This window comes from Lynx canadensis, chromosome A3 (genome assembly GCF_007474595.2).
Source record: "Lynx canadensis isolate LIC74 chromosome A3, mLynCan4.pri.v2, whole genome shotgun sequence".
Lineage (NCBI taxonomy): Eukaryota > Metazoa > Chordata > Mammalia > Carnivora > Felidae > Lynx > Lynx canadensis.
Window position 1 is genome coordinate 59,611,341 of NC_044305.1, and position 15,237 is coordinate 59,626,577.

The 15,237-nt window shown below is 37.0% G+C and overlaps 1 protein-coding gene across 1 annotated transcript in view; it reads left to right on the forward strand.

Moving 5' to 3' along the window:
* The window catches only part of AFF3 (AF4/FMR2 family member 3), a 462,049-nt gene that overhangs the window by 264,466 nt on the left and 182,346 nt on the right, over positions 1 to 15,237 (forward strand). The window contains 1 exon segment of the mRNA XM_032592770.1: positions 6,454 to 6,490. Within this exon segment, the coding sequence (XP_032448661.1) occupies positions 6,454 to 6,490 (37 nt within the window).

The following is a 15,237-nucleotide window of genomic DNA, read 5'->3' on the forward strand; positions in this document are numbered from 1 at the left end:
TCCTTCCCTCTATTATAAAGGCCCTTGTAATTATATTGGGTCTACTTAGATAACCCAGGATAATCTCCTATCTCAAAATTGTTAATTTAATCATATCTGTGAATTCCTTTTGTCATAAGCAGCAGCATATTCACAGGGTCCAGGAAATAGGATACAGACATCTTTGAAGGAGCCCACTGTGCCTACTACAAAGATTGTTGCTAATTTTCACACACACAGTGTATCTCTCTTAGCCTGTATCTCAACTAATTAGCATTTTGACAACTGGGGCTTGCAGTTCATTAATTAGATTATTAATGTTTGAGATTATCACTATTGCTAGTGTGCAGGAGCAAGAATTATTTATGGAATTTGAGGGGCAAAATCTCCAAAATGACTAATAAATAACAAAAGTAAGCCCTTATTAAGATTGAAGGGGTGATTTGACCTCACGAAGAAAATCTTTTTAACTGGGCATTGAGTAACCAGTACCACTAAATTAATTAGCTAAATACTTCCGAGAATTTCCCCAATTTGTCTGGGTGTTGAAGGACATAATGTATAGTAAAGTCCATTGATAATGAACTTGGATATATTTTTTCTGTTCTCTGAAGACTTAATTTGGTGTTATAGTTCCCTAGACAAAAACTACCAGACATGTTTGCTTCATTCTTTAAATCTCAAAAGTAATTGAAGTCGGTTAAAAAAAAAAAAAAAAAAAACGGTTTGCCATTATCAGGTATTTAAACCCAGGGAAAAAAATTTAATTTGCCCTTTTCTCTTCATTTCTGTAGCAGTCTCCTAAATTTTGAAATGCAAGTAAAGGACTCAAAGTTGTAGAACCTTTTCCATTCTCAGAAGGCATATGTGAAAATTTTAATGATATTTCACAAACATCTGTGGCAATGGATGCTGACTTTGGTGGGTTCAAACATGGTCTGGAACTATTCTTACTGATCAGTGTGTAAAGCATTATACATAAGGATTCTAGAATCATCTTAGAAATGATAATCCTATTGCCCTTTTGTACCCTTGAAGGAGAATGAAGCCAGCAAGTATGAAGGAAAGGGCTTTAAAGTTCCAAAGTTCATTTTCTATGTCCCTCTTGTGGTTCCTAGCATGCTTTAAGGTTTACCACAACATGTTTGGACTAAAACTCCATATTTAGAGTTACCTTGAAACAAACATTTAAATTAATTATAAATTACATTATTTCAACTCTTCTGAGCTTTACTGAAAAGAATGAGAAGAAAGTGATAGGTGGGAGTGACGGGAGATCCCAAATCAGGTAATTCTTTTTCCTGTAGTGACTAGCTTTATGTGTGGGTCTGAAAATAAGAGAAGATATAGTTCTATTTCTTGCCTTTTATAATTCTAATGATTGATTGATAGACAAGCAAGGAGTGATATGAGTGGAGCAGTCCTCAAATGGTCCCCAAAAGCCATTTTTAAGTAGTATCTCACAGTATAAGGATCCTCCTTAAGCTACATGGCTTAAGAACTTCTGTGTTTTATTGATCTCAGGTAGATATTTTTTTTAGACTTTAAATTCCCTAAAATCAGGATTTGTTTTATAGTTGATGATGTCTTACAATTACTTGGCAGTCATTTTCTTTCATAGTAATACATGAGGGAATGTAGCCTCCTACAGTTTTGATGGCATGTTACATCTGATGAAATATAGTCTTTATTACAGTGCTTCATTGAAGGGCTTTCTCAGATACCAGGGTGCTTGGTTATTTCCATCTCCAGCAAAATGATTTATACGAACTTTACTTTCCAGATAAACACCACATGTAAAGAAGGTTTAGGATTCCCAATACCAAATGATACTTTAGATGTTGGGAATTAAGGACTCAGAGACAGAGAAGAATAAATTCCATCTGTAGATACCCTTGTAAGTAACCAGAAGAGGCTCTCCCCTTTGTGCAAGTGTCAGAATGATGCACACTTGATGAATGACACTGGCAAACCAGAAGCATTCAATTAACCTTAGCAATGTCCTGTTACAGGATTGCAGGCAACTTTTTTTTTAATACTTTACTCCTTTTCTGAATTTTCTTTAATGAATAGATATTACTTTTGTTTGTTTCTTTAAGTAAGTAAATGCTCCTTAATAAGATAAAGCCACCCTTGGGTCAAGACAATAATAATAGTAGCATTCTTTTGATGATATTTACTATCAAGTTGTACACTTCAAATATGTGCAATTTATGTCATGCAATTTGTACCTGAATAAAGCTGAGCTTGTCTTTTTTTTTTTTTAAAGAGTCATAGTTGAAAAGATCATTTCTGTAGTGGCAGTATGACACAGTACAGTGAAAACATAAAGCAGATAAGTCCTTCTGAGATTCAGGAAGATTTCAAAGAGCACGTAACTCTTGAGCTTTTTTATTCTGAGCCTTGAAGAAAGAATGAAGTTTACCAAGCAGAAAACAGAAAATGGCAGGACATGCATCCCCAAGGACAAGGAAAGCCTGCAAAGGCTTGAAGCACTCTTGCAGAGCAGTCATGACATCCCTTTCAGCCCTAGGTTATAATATTTTGTATACACATCATCTCCACTACTAACTCACCAGACACCCAGGCCCTATAGGCAGGAATTTGGTGCACTCACTCTATAACTCTTAAGGTGCCTGACAGAACCTTGCAGCCCTTGTAGAGTGCTCCCAGAGGAGTCTAAAATAAAAATGCACAGATGGGGTTAGCAACTCCCTAAGCTACTTATGGAAAACTTAGTAAGAGCCTTTGAGAGAGAGGAGAGAGAGAGAGAAGGCCTTTGAGACAGAAGCTATAGGTGTATGGGTGTCTGGGTGTCTGGGTGGGGTGGCAGGAAGTATAACATGGGAAGGATATAAGTGCCTGGGCCTTTGGGAGGGAGGAGCTTTGTTTCCCTCTACTCTGAACCCAGTCTGGCTCTGGCTTAGTGAAGGATGAAGGATCTGTACACTCTGTGGTAGCCGCAGGGTTTTGCAGCTACCTACGCAGGGTAGGATTCCTTCAAGAAGCAGCAGCCACAGGCCCTGTTGTTGGCCAGCAGAGACCTAATCAAAATGAGGACAGTGTCCTTGGGACCTAATCTTGGGAGAGGGCTCATAAGGTAACTCACACCCTCCACCAGCCAACTGGCTACATGCTAGCCCAATGTCGGTGAGGATGACAATGGGACATCATTCGTACCCACAGAGTGCCATGGTCAAGAAACACTGGGATTAGAGCCAGTATTTTCAAGCTAGTATTTGTTGGTTCAGTGCACCACCCAGAAGACCTCAGTTACGAACATGACATTACATATTAGAACAAAGCCTTTAGGGGCGCCTGGGTGGCGCAGTCGGTTGGGCGTCCGACTTCAGCCAGGTCACGATCTCGCGCTCCGTGAGTTCGAGCCCCGCGTCAGGCTCTGGGCTGATGGCTCAGAGCCTGGAGCCTGTTTCCGATTCTGTGTCTCCCTCTCTCTCTGCCCCTCCCCCGTTCATGCTCTGTCTCTCTCTGTCCCAAAAATAAATAAACGTTGAAAAAAAAATTAAAAAAAAAAAAAAAAAAAAAGAACAAAGCCTTTATTTTATTGTGCATCTCCAGAAGTTTCCTTCTTTCCAGAAGGGCAGACTTTTATGGTGATTTTTTCTCACCAATTACTTTAATCATTTTCTACCTTTCTTCACTACCCACACAAAATAGAAACAATAATCATCATTAATTACACAAATGTTTTAGGTAAAATTCAAAGTTCATGATCTCTGAAATATATGCTCTTACAGTATGTAATTATAATTCAGGTTATCTGTGAGCTTACTTTTGGTTCTCTGCTCAGAGTCTATGGTCTGTAGTCATCATCTGAGGTTTAGGGTATCTAACGTGTACCCAGAAATAAAATGAGCTATTTCCCAAGAGTGTCAGTAAACAGTCTTACAAAAATTCCTACTTTTTCTTTTAAGAATAAACTTAATGCTGAAAACTATCTCAGTTACCATGTTTGTCTATTTGATGGTGAGTGAGTATTTACCTCTCTAGTACAAGACACCTTCAGTATGTCAAAATCTACCCATGGCTCAGAGGAGTCGATTACATAGAACTCAAAGTACTTTTCACATATCAAAGCTAACATTAATTTATGTTCAGATATAAACTCTAAATTAATTAGAAAAGATGGAGAACATACCAGTCCATTTGAAGGATTTAACTGTGGACATCTTCTTAGTACCAACTATCCAAAGTAGGGCCAAATCATTTATTTATGAGGATTATACTTTAGCCCATCAGTTCAGGACCAGCAGTGTATTTCATTTTAATACACTGTTTCCAAAACCTGAATCTCAGGTTAAGAGTTGAGCTTCTTCTTTTTCTGCAGATGAATAGCTCATTATTACCAACATTGATATTAAAAGCATCTGTGTGTGATTCAGTCAGCCTAGCAGAGTGAGAATCCCTTCCGCTCCTGACTTTCCCACCCAGCCCCCACCCAATAGTCTGGCTGGTTTTGTACTGTTCCAGTGGATTCCTTTTTAAAACATCACATGGGTTTGAATATGCAACAAGTCACATTAAAGGACATCTTCCTGTCCCATGACAAACATATTCATGGAGCAAACTTCTAGTAAAATATTTTAAACTATATAATAGAAGTGAATTCCATTTCACTCAGTTTTTGTCCCATGCACTAAAATTATAAAGAAGTTCCACTGGATTTTATATGCTGTGCTTATTCTTTTACATTCCTACCATCTCAATTAATTCATTCTTTCGTAACTCTCCTTATATTTCATACTAAACGGGAATTTTGCAAGGAAGAAGGATGTGAATTCCCAAAACAAAATTTAGAATTCCACTTTAATGCAAATAAAATGAGATTCAATCACTATTTACCTAAACAGTAACTAAACTCAAAATACTATGGAGTACTGACTTTCCACCATTTCAGGTAAGTGGAAATCTGTAGTAATCTTTCCGTCCACCAATATGAGACTGATAACAATTGTTCAGTGGAGTGTCCCTGGGGGCCTGGATGCTGGCCTCATCTGCAGAAAGGTGATGAGAGTAGAGAATCAAAGGGAAGTGGGTTAGATTAAAAGTCAGCAATATAATAAATCCTAATAAATAAATCCTAGTAATATGAACTAAAACCATAAACCTCATGGAAGGAAACATAGATAAATTTATGACTTTGGATTTGGCAGCAGATTCTCAGATATGACACCAAAAGCATGAACAATGACAACAAAAATTAAATAAACTGAACTTCATTAAAATTAAAAACTTCTGTACATTATGTGATGGGGTGAGGGTGAGGAAGCATTTGTTATTAAACTGTTGGAGTTTTGGAACGAGTGAAAAAAAAAACTGTGTATTAAAGGACATTACCAATAAAGTGAAAAGACAGCTGACAGAATGGGAGGAAATATTTGTAAATCATATGTCTGATAAGAGTCTATTATCCAGAATATATAAAGAACTCTTTCAACTCAACAACAAAAAGGCAAACAACCCAGTTTAAAATGGGCAAAGTACTTAAATAGATATTTCTCCAAAGAAGATATAAGATGTCTAACAAAAACATGAAAATGTTAGGGAAATATATATATCAAAGCACACATACTAAGATTGCTATGATAAAGTTTCTAAAAATAAAAAGAAAATGACAAGTGTTGGTGAGGATGTGAAAAAACCAGAACCCTCATACATGGCTGGTAAAAATGAAAAATGATTCAGTCATTTTGAAAAACAGTTTGGTAGCTCCTCAAAAAGTTTCATATAGAATTACCATATGACCCTACAAATTCCATTTGTAGGTCTATACCCAAAAGGACTGAAAACAGGGACTGAAACAGCTACATACACATGTGTGTACATAGCACTATTCACAATAGCCAAAAGGTGAAAACAGCCCAAATATCCATTAATGGATGAATGGCTAAATGAACTGTTGTATATACATAGAATGGAATATTATTTGGCCATAAAGAGGAATGAAGTATTGGATGAATTGCCAAAACATTATGCTAAGTGAAAGAAGCCAGACACCAAAGGTCACATATTTTGTGATTCCACTCCCCAAAATATCCAAAATAGATAAATTTAGGATGCAGATTGGTGGTTGTCAGGGCCTGAGGGGAGCCGGGGGAATGAAGAGATACTGCCTAACTGGCAAGGAGTTTTATTTAGGAATGATGGAAATATTTTGCAACCAAATAGAGGTAATTGTGGCACACCATGTACCACTGAACTATTCACTTTAAGGTGGTTAATTTTGTTACATGAATTTCACCTCAATAAACAGAAGTCTACAACACAAAAGATAAATGGTTGTGAACTGTTTTACCAGAACTGCTTAGCCAGGACATTGAGATAAATGTTTCTCATTAGAGTAGAGATCATGATTAGAGATTAGGGTCTGGGTGACTAGTAGTAGACCTCATATTCAACTTAGATTTTGAAAGTCAAAATGAGAAAATTAATTGATATTTCTTGTTCTTTTAGGACTCTCAGCTTGTTTCCTCTGGACACAATAATCCAAGTAAGAAAGACTTCTCTCTACAGCTTCATATATGGAGGGTGGGAGATGGAGGGGGTGAGGAAGGGAAGGTGCATGCAATAGACTGTAGGTTGAGAAGGAATTTCACCAAAAAACCAAAATCAAGTCGGGGAAAAGAGGACCATTTGTTCAAGTACTGCCCAAATGGATAAGATTCAAGGTGATCTTGAGTGCTCCTCCATCTTTATTCAAGGGAAGGGGGTGCCAAACATAAAATGGTGAATTTCAAAGGAATGCTAGGAGGAAGGAACACTATGCTCCTATGGTTGGTCTCTGGTATATGAGGAGGGAAAAAAACCTTTAAAGACAACTAATGAGTTACCTAAATTGAAAAAAAATGAGTGGGCCAAGAGAACAAATTAGAAGACCTCAAGATAAATGACCTTAGAATGCATGAAGATATCATGCCCTCTTCCAGAGATAGGCAGGCTGCAGTATCTAAGAAGGAATTTTTTATTGAAACCAGTGTCCAATAAAACATACGGGCTTTATCGGCAAAGAGAGAATGTTATTGTTTCATGAAGTAGTGTTTTAGTTCTCTTCTTTGGCATGAAGTAATTGGTGTTAGTATCTTCTTGAGCATTAAAAATGCATAACCCGGGGCACCTGGGTGGCTCAGTTGGTTAAATGTCCAACTTCGGCTCAGGTCATGATCTCACGGTCTGTGAGTTCGAGCCCCACGTCGGGCTCTGTGCTGACAGCTCGGAGCCTGGAGCCTGCTTCGGATTCTGTGTCTCCCTCTCTTTCTGCCCCTCCCCCACTCACACTCTGTCTCTCTCTCTTTTTCTCAAAAATAAATAAAACATTAAAAAAAATTTTTAATTAAAAAATTGTCCATGTCATGAAAGCACACTCACAAAGACTGGGCATTGTTAGTCTCAAAACCAGCCATTCAGCTAAGAGCACCCCTTGCCAATTACAAAGCTATGTTTGAACATGAAAATCACTCTGAGCTAGTAAATGCATCTTTGGAACTGAGGCTCACCCACTGAGCGTCTGTGAGACAGAAGGCTTGAGGAGAAAAGACATCCAGACAAATGTGTTAGGAAGCCCGGACTTTTAATGCACAGCTAGAGAAAGGTCAGGGAAGGGGAATGATGGCATAATGACACAAAGGCAATATCACTTAATTATCCCACCCTCTTTTGGGATTTGCTGTGAGCACAAGCACTGGTGAAGTAGCGAAAGGCCAAGGGACTTGAAATCTGAAGACTATAAATTCACTGGTAAGAAAAGAAATTAGAAGAAATGCCTGATTAAGTCCTTCATGAGATGTGCAGTATCAGCATCATATGCCTTATGAACATACTAAAAAACATGCTAGAGTATACAGAAGAGTTGCCATTACTTTCCTCACTGTTTCTTTCCATTTGAACTTAAACAGTTCAGAGTAAAGAGAACATAATCGATGAATGAATGTACTTTCTCTGAGCTTAGAGTTTTTGACATAAAGAACAAAGGAAATAGCTGTTGAGTCTTTTCTATGTTCCAGTGCCTTGAGGTGTTATTTCACTTAATCCTAACCATAGCCATATAAGGTAGGCGTTACCATCCCCATTTTACACATGATGAAAATCAGATTTTGAAGACAATAACTAACCCAGGATCACATGGCTAAATGAAAAATGACTGCCAGGATTTGTATTCCAGGATCTCTACCCCAAAGACAACAGACTGTATTTCACTACCTTGACCCCTGTCATTTCACAGTGGATTTGAATTCTTGTCCAAGAACTATATACTTTGACTTTGTATGCATCTGGCATATTTTTATGGCATGTCATAAATCCTCATGCTTATACTACAGTTTAGATTATGTAAAGCAGACCCCATCTTGTATGAAATGTGAAGTGACACCTGCCTTGTATGGTATACTCTCTGGCATTTCGTTGTCTAGGGAAATTTGTGATTGACTTCCTCTTTTCTAGGGGTAGGGAGATTTTTTTTCCCCAAATAATCCCCCAAAAGCCAAGTACATCTATAAGAAGGTAATACCACTATTTAAAAATCTGAGCTTTTTCTTTTTTTTTCTTTTTTTTAATTTTTTTTAACGTTTATTTTTGAGACAGAGAGAGACACAGCATGAACGCGGGAGGGTCAGAGAGAGGGAGACACAGAATCTGAAACAGGCTCCAGGCTCTTGAGCTGTCAGCACAGAGCCCGACGCGGGGCTCGAACTCACGGACCGCGAGATCATGACCTGAGCCGAAGTCGGCCGCTTAACCAACTGAGCCACCCAGGCGCCCCAAAAATCTGAGCTTTTTCTATAGATTATGGCATATTTAAAACTTTAGGAGAGCTGATGCCACCAGTAGTTCCAGTGCTGTGTTTTATTTTTGGTTTGGAATCATTATTGTTTGGAATATTTCTGGAATTCTGACTCCAGTAAATAGGTAGAAAATAGAAAAAAAAAAAAACAAAACTGAACTTCAGAGACACCAAACACAAATATGTATGTGTGGATTGACGGACTAAGCATCACTACTTTAGGTCAGTGCTTTTTTCCTTTTTTTTTTAAGCTTTTTTTTTTTTTAATGTTTATTTTTGAGAGAGACAGAGAGACAGAGAGAGGGACAGAGAGAGGGAGACCTAGTATCTGAAGCAGGGTCTAGGTTCTGAACTATCAGCACAGAGCCTGACATGGGGCTTGAATCCACGAACAGTGAGATCACGACCTGAACCGAAGTTGGATGCTTAACCGACTGAGCCACCCAGGCGCCCCAGGTCAATGCTTTTTTTCTTTTTGAAATTAGCAAAAGTATGTATGTCGATACTAAAGGGAAAGAGTGTGTGAATTAAACAGAAATTCTTTTAATCCAAATCTTTTAAAAGATGGATACTCTAGGGGCGCCTGGGTGGCTTGGTCGGTTAAGCATCCGACTTCGGGACTTCGGCTCAGGTCATGATCTCACGGTCCGTGAGTTCGAGCCCCGCATCAGGCTCTGTGCTGACCGCTCAGAGCCTGCAGCCTGTTTCAGATTCTGTGTCTCCCTCTGTCTCTGCCCCTCCCCTGTTCATGCTCTGTCTCTCTCTGTCTCAAAAATAAACATTGAAAAAAAAATTAAAAAAAAAAGATGGATACTCTAGTCATTTTGTTGAATTACTGATTAATTTAATATTATAAAATATAAGCTTTTTAAGCATTGAGAAACTTAAATATTAAAATAGATGATATATGTCTGTGTTTTTTAAAAGTTATGAGAGTGTCCTGTTCAAGAGGAAGACTACGCATAAGCACCTCTTCCCCTTTCTTTAGAATCCCCATTTAGCTAACCAAAAGCTATAGTAATGGAAATAAATCCATAATAGCACTGAGAACACGAGGGGATGCAATCAACAAACCAGAAGTTCTGTTGAGTTTCTGGAAAACAGAAGCAGAAAGGACCATACTGTTTGATCATCCTGGCAGGGAAGATCATGACCCAGAAAAAGAAAGAAAGGAAAATGATGGAAAAAACAGGAACAAGTTCTAATAGTGGTGGAAACTATCCTAGGGAGCTCTAGGAGAGACTCCATACTGCCACTTATTCCCAAGAAAGAATAGATAGGCATGGATTGTGAGCAAGATAGGAAGACCTGGGTCATTCTTCTACCAATTACCTCAACCCCCATCCTAACTGTTTTCTTATACAGAGCATCCAGTCTGGTTTTTCTCCCCCAAAAATCCAAAAGACAAAAAAAATTAGTTACATTTACTAAGAAAATGAAGAGCTGACCCGAAGTTCCACTTAACGACTGGAACTTTAATAAGAGAGAAGCAGAACAGATTCTGAAATGACACCAGACCTTAAAAATAGACATGTATGGTTGGCAAAAGAAGAGTCAAGTTTGCTGAAGATGGAAACAAAAAATACTAATACTCAGACTGAAGTACTTCCTACTTTTGTTGGAGTGTAGGGTTAGGGCTCCCAGCTTCCCTGAGGCCTCTCTTCTGAACCCTAAATAAAGCCTTTGAGTCACCAAACCCTATCCACTTACAAAGAGCTGTAAATCAGCCCTTCCCTCCAAGGCAAAGGAGTGTTAGGAAAAGAGATCAGTGTACCAGTAGAGGAAATTCACACCATTTACCTTCATTAACCAACCCATTTTCATTCAAAAATGTGAATATATAACCAAGGAGCATCAAAGAGAAGGAATGGCCCTAAGGGAATCAATATATTAATTCAAAGAACAGAAGAAAAAAATTGCAAGTATCATTACAGCCTTCAGAAAAAAATTGAAATTATTTGTATTAAATATAAAGGGAACAGAATGGCATGAAAAAGAAGTCATTAGAGAATAAACAAGCACTTGAGAATTTAAATATGGCCAATAAAACTTAAAAAATTAATATAAATACCTGAAGTCTGGAATCTAGAATGTAAGGTTGAAAACAGTTTCTTTTTCTGGATATTAAGCAAAAGACAGAAGGAAATACAAAAGGAAGGTAAGATACATGGAAGATCAATCAGGGAGGAAAGGTCAAAATCCAACTAATAGGGATACCAGAAAGAGAAAAGAAAGAAAATGGAAAAGAAGAAAAAGAATAAAAATAGAATTCTAAAAGAAATGAAAAACTCACTATCAAAACAACTCATAAACAAGAAAACAAGAGACTATAAACAAAAGCAATGAAAAGCAGATGGCAGAGAATTAGACCGGCAAGGACTTGAGAGATTGGAATTACCAAGCCCAAAATACAAAACAAGAGTGCTTACTTTAATTTCTAGAAATAAAAGAGAAGATTGAAAATGTGGTAAAGAAAGAAAAGATTTGAAGACATACTAATCAGAACCTCTGTAACTGAGAAAATAAAAATAGAAAATAAGAATTCCTTAGGCTTAACAGCAGACGATTGGACATCACTGAAGAAAAAAGTAATGAATTGCAAAATTGGACTTCAGCAATTATCTAGAATGCAGCCTAGAGAAATGGAAAATACAAAATGGAAGTTAAGAAACATGAGGGACAGGGGCACCCAGGTGATTCAGTTGGTTGAGTGTCTGACTTGGTTTTGGCTCAAGTCATGATCCAAGGGTCGTGGGATTGAGCCACATGTCAGGCTCTGCACTGAGTGTGGAGCCTGCTTAAGATTCTCTGTCTTCCTTTGCCCCTGTCCCCAGCTCTTGCACTTTCTCTGTCCTCCCCCTTGCCCCTGCTGCCAAAAAAAAAAAAAAAAAAAAGTAAAAGAAAAGAACATAAGGGATAAAGTGAGAGGTCTAATGTATATTCAACTAGAATTCCAGAAGGAGCTAAGGGAACAGAGTAAATATTAAAGGAGAAAGCGGCTGAAAATTTTCCAGAATTGAAAGACACTACCACACAGATTGAAAGAACTCAATGAATATTAAACAGGATAAATAAAAAGAGGTCCACACTAGACACATTATAGTTAAACTGAAAATCACAAAGATAAAAAAAATCTTAAAATACCCTTTAATATCTTCAGAAAAGCAACAATTAGACTTCCAGTTGACTTCTCAATTGTAGCAATAGGATCCAGCAGACAGCAAATTTATAACTTCACTTTTGTGTATGTGGAAAACGACAGTTGATTCTCAAATGTATGTGATATAACAAAGGGCTAAGAATAGCTCAGACACTCCTGAAGAAGAACAAGGTTGGAGCCTGGCCTTACTAGTATTAGAAGTAAGTACATATTTTTTAGCTAAGTAATGAAGATAGTAATAGACAAATTGATCAATGAAACAGAAGACCCAGAAACAGATCCACAAATGTGTGAAAACTAGATTTATTACAGAGCTGATAATGTAGACCAATGGAGAAAGAATGGGCTTCTTAATAAATAGTACCAGAATAATTGATTATCTATAGGGATAAAAAATGAAATTAATATACCACACCATATACAAAAACTTTTCCAGGTATTTTTTAAAGACCTGAATGTTAATATTAAAATTCTATACTTTCAAAAGATAATATAGAACATCTTTATGATATATTTATTAAAATAAAAAAGATATCAAATAAAGGAAAATGTTGATAAATTCATGTACATTAATATTGAGAACTTATAATCATCCAAAGATACCAGAAAAGGAGTAAAAAGACTCCCACTGGGAGAAATTATTTAAGGAGAGTCTCTGTGTGTGCATGTATATATGTGACAGGAGATTTGTGTCAAGAAAATAGTTATTTTCTTCTATGAATTAAAAAAAAGAATACTACAAAAAAATTTTAAGGGTTTAAAGAGAATGTCACAGAGAGCAAGCACAACATATCTCCTCATTGGTACTCAGATATGCAAACACCACAATGAAATTACATTTTACATTATTATGTTAGAAAAACCTTTTATTATTTTTTTTAATATGAAATTTATTGACAAATTGGTTTCCATACAACACCCAGTGCTCATCCCAAAAGGTGCCCTCCTCAATACCCATCACCCTTTTAAATCTTAACTATAAGTTAATTTGGAAACCAGTTTAAGATTCTCCAGTAAAGTTAAGAATATATAAGCCCCACGTCTCAGAACTCCTAACACATGCACAAAGAAGGAGGTTCATGAATGTGTGTAATGACATCATTCTAATGAAGAAAACTTAAATGTCCATCAAGAGTCAAATGAGTAAGGAAATGATGGTAGATTCTTATAAGGGGTTGCTGCACCACAGTGAGAATGATCAACACTACAATACATCATGATGGCTGACTCTCAAAATCATAATGTTGAGTGACAGAAGGAAGTCTCAGAAGAATGCATACAGTGTGATTCCATTTATATAAAATTTAAAATCAGAAAAAACTGAAGAATATTTTATTTGCTAATGAATACATGGATGGTAAAAGCTATTAAGAAAAGAAAAGGAATGATTAACACAAGATTCCATTTCCAGATAGCTGGTGGGGATGGCAGAAATAGGAGGTTTCTGGGTTATTTCTTGGTAATACCCACTTCCTGGCCTGGAAGATGTTTTCAAAGTTAACTCATTTTAATTTTTTAAAACTTCATGTGTACACTTTCATATACATATACATTTTATGTACATTAAATGCATACTCTATTGAACATTTTTTAAGGAAAAGTATAGCCTTTACTTGAGACAGATTAACACGTGGCATGATGAAATGTAAGAATGGGAATACATTTGACTGAAATGCCAGGAACACTTGCCTTCATTTGGGTTTATGACATTCCTTTCTGTACACATCCAGTCTTACTTCTTGGTTCTTTAGTGACTAATATATTATAAATCCTATTATTCATTGGTTTGTAATTTTTCTAATTGGCCTATAGGCAATTCCAAAAATTAAATTATTAATTAAATTAATATTAATGAGGGTGACTCATTAATAATTACTGAACAGAATATAAATATTTTAAATCTTGGCTATGTAGAAGGAAACGTATAGCTGTGCAGAGTTGTGTACAGTGGAGAGAGGGAAGGCAGGAGGGAAGAATAGATGAATGAATTTCCACATTTCACATAGTATACAGGAAAAGATACTGTCAATAGTTGATTAATCAAGAAATAGAAGGTTAAACTTAAGGTTATAAATACCCAGTAGAGGCACTAAAAGTAATAATAGACTAGTAAGAATTGTAAGCAGAGATGGTAGTATATTAAGTACCTTAAGTCTCATCTTTGATAACAGAAATCGTTACACAGTCTAAAGTCATTACATCTAGAAACAAGTATATCACTGAGCATAGTGGTTGAAGGGCTAACATAACTAAAAACAAAAGCTAGCAAAGTCAACACTGCAAACATGGATTCCTTTCATTATAAAGAAAAAGTCATAGGGGTGCCTGGGTGGCTCAGGTCCTGATCTCATGGTTCTTGGGTTGGAGCCCCATGTCAGACTCTGCACTACCAGCCTGGAGATTCGTGGGATTCTTGCTCTCTCCTCTCTCTCTGCCCCTCCCCTGCTCGCGCTTTCTCCCTCTCTCTCAAAATAAATAAAATAAACTTAAAAAAAAAAAGTTATAGTATAGCAACTTCCCTCTGCAGCAGAATACAGCTTAACGCAGGTGTATTTTTATTCCCTTTCAACAGTCTGTAGTCCACCTTGTAGCACTGTTGATGGAGAGTACATACTCCAGGAGTGCAGTCATGTTCTGTGTTTAAAGAGCATGAATTAGGTATTATTTATCTTTATGCTTGCTAGAGTGCCCAGCGTTTAAGTTCTCAGTGCATTTATTGGATTAAAAGTGTAGCTACTGTCATTTTTTTTTAAGTGGCCTATTGGGGCCATCAAGCTGTTTCATACCTCAAACTGTATATTCATCTCAGTGGTGAGTGTACCTTTCTCCTCTTCCTCCACTACTGTGACAGGGATTCTGTATTTATGACAGGTCATGAGACAGAAGACCTATATGAAGCATGTAGTATATGTTTAAGTACTGTGGAAGGCTCAAGTAGACAAATATGGAGCATCAAACTGAAAGTATGCATATAATATACGTATATACATACCTATGCATTTACATGTGTATGTAGATATATATATCCTATGGCTCGTTTTTTGTGCCCTCTTCCTCTCTGTAATTATATTTCCACATGCAAAATAACCACACTGCTCCTGAGCCGTTCTTTTATGTCCAGTTTCTTAATGATCAATACAGAGACCAGTGTGGTATCTATCATGAAAACAGCTGAAATAACCAGGGTGACCCCAAAAAGTCTTCTTTGGTGGCTGCAGGGAAACATCTGAGCATCCAACTAAGAATTTTTTTGTCAAGAGTTTTCTAGTATACATTTATTATTTTCCCTTGGGTCCTGAAA